The sequence below is a fragment of the Onychomys torridus genome, unplaced genomic scaffold (assembly GCF_903995425.1).
Source record: "Onychomys torridus unplaced genomic scaffold, mOncTor1.1, whole genome shotgun sequence".
Classification (NCBI taxonomy): Eukaryota; Metazoa; Chordata; class Mammalia; order Rodentia; family Cricetidae; genus Onychomys; species Onychomys torridus.
The window spans coordinates 91-4,892 of record NW_023413881.1 but is presented as its reverse complement, the minus strand read 5'-3'; the positions used below and the strand labels follow the sequence as shown (position 1 = coordinate 4,892).

The 4,802-nt window shown below is 49.8% G+C and overlaps 1 protein-coding gene across 1 annotated transcript; it reads left to right on the top strand.

The window, feature by feature from the left end:
• Positions 1-1,647: 1,647 nt before the first annotated feature.
• Positions 1,648-4,567, top strand: LOC118576548 (proto-oncogene vav-like; the record flags this gene model as incomplete). The annotated part of the gene is made up of 7 exons (XM_036176777.1): positions 1,648-1,767; positions 2,202-2,260; positions 2,347-2,415; positions 2,774-2,882; positions 2,970-3,065; positions 4,246-4,314; positions 4,475-4,567. Coding segments are annotated over exons 2-7 (438 nt in total), but the record flags the coding sequence as incomplete, so codon positions are not given.
• Positions 4,568-4,802: the final 235 nt, after the last annotated feature.

Here is a 4,802-nt window from a genome sequence, read left to right as displayed (position 1 = left end):
TGTTTATTATCATTATCATTGTCATTGTGGGTGTGGCTGTGCATGCATGTGCCACAGTGCATGCACATGCCACGGTGCATGTGTGGAGGTACAACTGTGGATCCGTTCTCTCCTTCCGTCTTTGTGTGGGTTCTGGAGCTCCAGCTCAGATCCTCAGGGTTGTCCAGCAAGTGCCTTCATCTGCTGAACCATGCTGCTGGCTGTAGTTAGGTTTCTCTGCTCCTGCCTGGCCCCATGGTCACACAGCTGCTTATAAAATAACCACTTAGAGGCTTAATATTATTTACAACTGCCTGGTCTATGGCAGGCCTATTGTTAGCTAGCTTATATCTTAAATTAACCCATTTCTATTAATCTATGTTTTTCCATGTGTTCTGTGGCTCACTGGTCTGCTGGCATGTTGTTCCTTGGTTGGCAGGCTGGCGTCTCTTTTCTCTGCCTTTCTTCTTCCTGTCTCTCTCCTTGGATTTCCTGCCTGCTCTAACCTGCCCTGCCATAATAAAGAGCAGATTCTTTACTAACCAATGGGAACAACATATATTCACAGCATACGGAAAGACATCCCACAGATCTTCCCCTTTTCTATCTAATCAAAAAGGAAGGTTTTAACTTTATCATAGTAAAATTACATATAACAAAAAGTTATCAAGCAAGAATTACAGTTACAATATCTAGCCTATTTGTATTTGGCAAAATTAAAGAAAATATTTTATCATCTATCCTATATTTGTGAATCTAAGGTTTTATTTTTAATTTATTTTTTATCATAACCTAGGAAAATTATAACTATCTAGTCTTCAACTCCACCAAAGACCTGAGAAGGAACATAATAATACCCGGGGAAAATGGAAAATGCAAGCAAGCAATTTCCATAATTTTGGGGAGAATAGACAGAGACAGCTGGCATCCTGGACAGTTACCTAAAGTTTCTCAGCGTTGTTGGGGCATCCAATTTTGCTACAGACCTCGCATATCTGACAGACCATTTTCAGAGGCAGGAATTTTGGAAGACCCTCTTACCTGTCTTGTCAGAGTTCAGTAGTCGCTTTTCCTGGTGTCTCGCTTTTTGATTAGACAGAAAAGGGGAAGTGCTGTGGGATATCTCTCTGTATGCTGTGAATATGTGTTGCTCTGATTGGTTGATAAATGAAGCTGTATTGGCCAAAGGCAAGGCAGCTTAGAGGCAGGCAGGAAATTGAAGGAGAGAGAAAGGAAGGAGAAAGGCAGAGTCTGGAGAGGCGTCAGCACCACCAGGAGAAGCAAGATGTTAAAGTGTCAGTAAGCCACAGCCATGTGGCAACTTAGATAAATAAAAATGGGTCAAGTTATAAGAGCTAGCTAGCAAGAAGCCTGCCACAGGCCATGCAATTGGTAATTAATATTAAGCCTCTGAATGATTATTTTATAAACGACTGAGGGACTGTGGGGCTGGGTGGGACCTAGGAATGTGGGACCGCTGGGCTGGGCTGAGTGGAGAACCTTCCGACTACAGCTGGCCCTATTTCATTTTACTTACACTTGTATTTATTTTTACATCTGTATTTCCTGGTTGCCTGTGTGTGTGTGTGTGTGTGTGTGTGTGTGTGTGTGTGTGTGTGTGTGTGTGCACATACCATGGGGTGTCACCAGGCTCATTGCTCTTCCCTGTAGTTCCTTTGTCTTAAGAACATCCGAACCTTCCTGTCTACCTGCTGTGAGAAGTTCGGCCTCAAGCGCAGCGAACTCTTTGAGGCCTTTGACCTCTTTGATGTACAGGATTTTGGAAAGGTGAGCTGGATTCCTAGTGCCCAGAGGTTGGACCTCAATTTGTTCCCATTAGTACCTGATGTGTGTGTGTGTGTGTGTGTGTGTGTGTGCGCCCACTCGGGGGCTGGTAGTGGAACCAGGTTGGCCTTCCGGTATGCTGCCCGCAGCATGGGCTTGGGATATGGGACGAGTTCAGGGATCTGCCCACCCGCTTCCTGTGTGAACTCAGCTGAGCTCTGCCTCTCTGATCCCCAATCACTCCCAAGTAACAAATTATTGCCTTGCCCTGCCTGAGTGCTCATGTGGACCCAAGAGTGGGGAGGCTTTGTTTGTGGTGCAGGGATGTAGGGGAGATGCTGAACAGTGCTCCCCAAAGTCTCAAGGGCTAGCCTGTGTGCTGGGATCCTGGGGGGTAGGATGGAAAGGGGTTTCGAGCAGCTGTGCCCTCACCGCAGGTCATCTACACCCTGTCTGCTCTGTCATGGACGCCCATCGCCCAGAACAAAGGAATCATGTGAGTAGCAGTCAGGGCTGTGGCTCTGGGGCCTGTCTCCAGCCCCCTGTCCCACTGCCTTGCTTATAAGCCTTTCTGTCCTCCAGGCCCTTCCCAACAGACGACACCACCATGGGCGACGAAGATATCTACAGTGGCCTTTCAGACCAGATTGAGTGAGTATTGGGGCCTGATGTGTTCAGGGTTTGTGGGACACAGTGGAGATTGGAGTCTGAGGGGACCTGAATCTTCCTAGAGTCTGAGGGGACCTGGATCTTCCTGAAGTCTGAGGGGACATGGATCTTCTTGAAGTCTAAGGGGACATGGATATGTTCCAGGGGCCTGAGGATGTAGAGCCCATCCTGGGGTCTGAGGGATACGGATCTGTCCCAGGGCCTGAGGGGACATGTATCTGTCCTGGGCTCTGAGGGGGACACATTGAAAGGCCTGGGGCGTATTGTGGATTCAGCCTTGATTCTGAATGGATCTGATGGGTCCTTGGCTTGGGGACATGGCTTGAATCTGTCCCCCCAGTGATACTGCGGAGGAAGATGAGGACCTTTATGACTGCGTGGAGAATGAGGAGGCAGAGGGGGATGAGATCTATGAGGACCTCATGCGTTCAGAGACGGTGCCTACGCCGGTGTGTGGGTGTGGGAAGGGCTGGGCAGGTGGGGAGGTGGGGACAGTTGTAGAGCGCTTCACCAGCCTCTGTGGCCCCTGTCCACAGCCCAAGATGACAGAGTATGACAAGCGCTGCTGCTGCCTGCGTGAGATCCAACAGACGGAGGAGAAGTATACAGACACGCTGGGCTCCATCCACCAGGTGCGCTATACCCATGAGTCCCGCCAGGGGGCCTCCTCCTCCCTGCCCCCTCACAGGGGGTCTTCCTAGGTAGCCCAGGCTGCCCTGAAACTCACAATACTCCTGCCTCAGCTTCCTGAGGGCTGGGATGAGAAGTATGTGCCACCCCCAACCCCGGCTCCACTGTTAAAAAGCCCAGCTTAATAGATGGATAAAGACACCAAACAACCCACTCAGTCAGTTATTAAATCCAGGGATGGGCAGCCAACGCCACTGTCTAATTATAGAACATGGTGCTGTTCTAGACAGACATACTATATACCTCAGCTGTCACCTTTCAGTTTTCCATTCTCCCAGAACCTCGGGACCCACGGGAACACTTTCTGTGAGAGTTCCACACCATATGGTCATTTTTGTGTCTGGTTCTCTCACCTAGCACAATGTCTGTGGGGTCCCTCCACATGTGTCAGAGCCTGTTCATTGCTAGAGTAATATTCTAGCATGTGGAAGGACCATACTTGGTCTTTCGCCTGCTGGTTGGACTTTGATGGTGTCCACTTTGGGGTGATTGGTGATAACTCTGCCTTGGAACAGTTGGAGGCAATTTTTGTATGGACATTCCCTTCCTTTTGATTCTTCTTTATTTTTTTAAAATTAAATTTATTCATTTTATCACTATGTAGCTGGCCTAGAAGCACTGGGATGACAGGCACGTGTCACCATGCCTAGGCTTCCATTTCTTTCGTCTCTCTGTCTCTGTTTATCTGTCTTTCTTCTGTTTTTCTTGCTCGCCCTCTCCCGTTTGTGTGTGTCTCAATCTCTAATTCTCTGCCTGTCTCCAGTTCTGTTTCTGCCCATCTCTATGTTTCTGTTGCTCTTGAACTGTTCCCCCCTCTCTGTGTGTCCGTGTTTCCGTGTGTGTGTGTGTGTGTGTGTGTGTGTGTGTGTCCGTGTGTGTCCGTTGCTATCACTATGCAGGTGCCTGTGTCTTTCTGTACTATCTCTGTTTCTGACTCCATCTCTTTCTGTCTGTCAGTCTGTCTGTCTCTTCTTGCCGTGTCTGCCTGTGCTCTTGTTGCTGTTCTCTCTGTGTCTGTTTCTAGCTGTTTGTGTGTCCCCTGCCTCATCTTCTTTTTTTTGTCCCTCTGGGCGGGCTGGATGGAGGATCCTCTTCATCTTATGCTCTCTCCCCTCTCCTCAGCACTTCATGAAGCCCTTACAGAGATTCCTCAAGCCTCAAGACATGGAGACCATCTTCGTCAACATCGAGGTGAGCCGGCGGGCCCCCAGACCTCTTTGCCTCTTTCCACGGAGATAATCTCCGAGCCTCACTCACCCTGGAACACGTGTGCAGCTCTTTCCTGTCCTGCTGCTCTGTGTCTGTGCCCGGGCTCCAGCCCTGTCTTGCCTTCCTTGTTCCCTTGGGGTAGGAGCTGCTCTCCGTGCACACCCACTTCCTGAAGGAGCTGAAGGATGCCCTGGCTGCCCCAGGAGCAACCATTGCTGTACCAGGTCTTCATCAAGTATAAGGAGAGGTGAGACATGGCTGACCAGACCCTGGAGATCACAGCCATGCCAGAGCATGAGAGACATTAGAGAACACTGGGCAGGGTTCGTCACTGAATGGGGGATGAAGGCTGAGTGAATCCAGGACTTGGGGGATTCCAGGTGGAACCTCTACCCCTGACCACGCCCCCAGCCCCTCACTGGTGATTCTAGGCGGGGCTCCACCCTGACCACGCCCCAGCCCTCACTGTG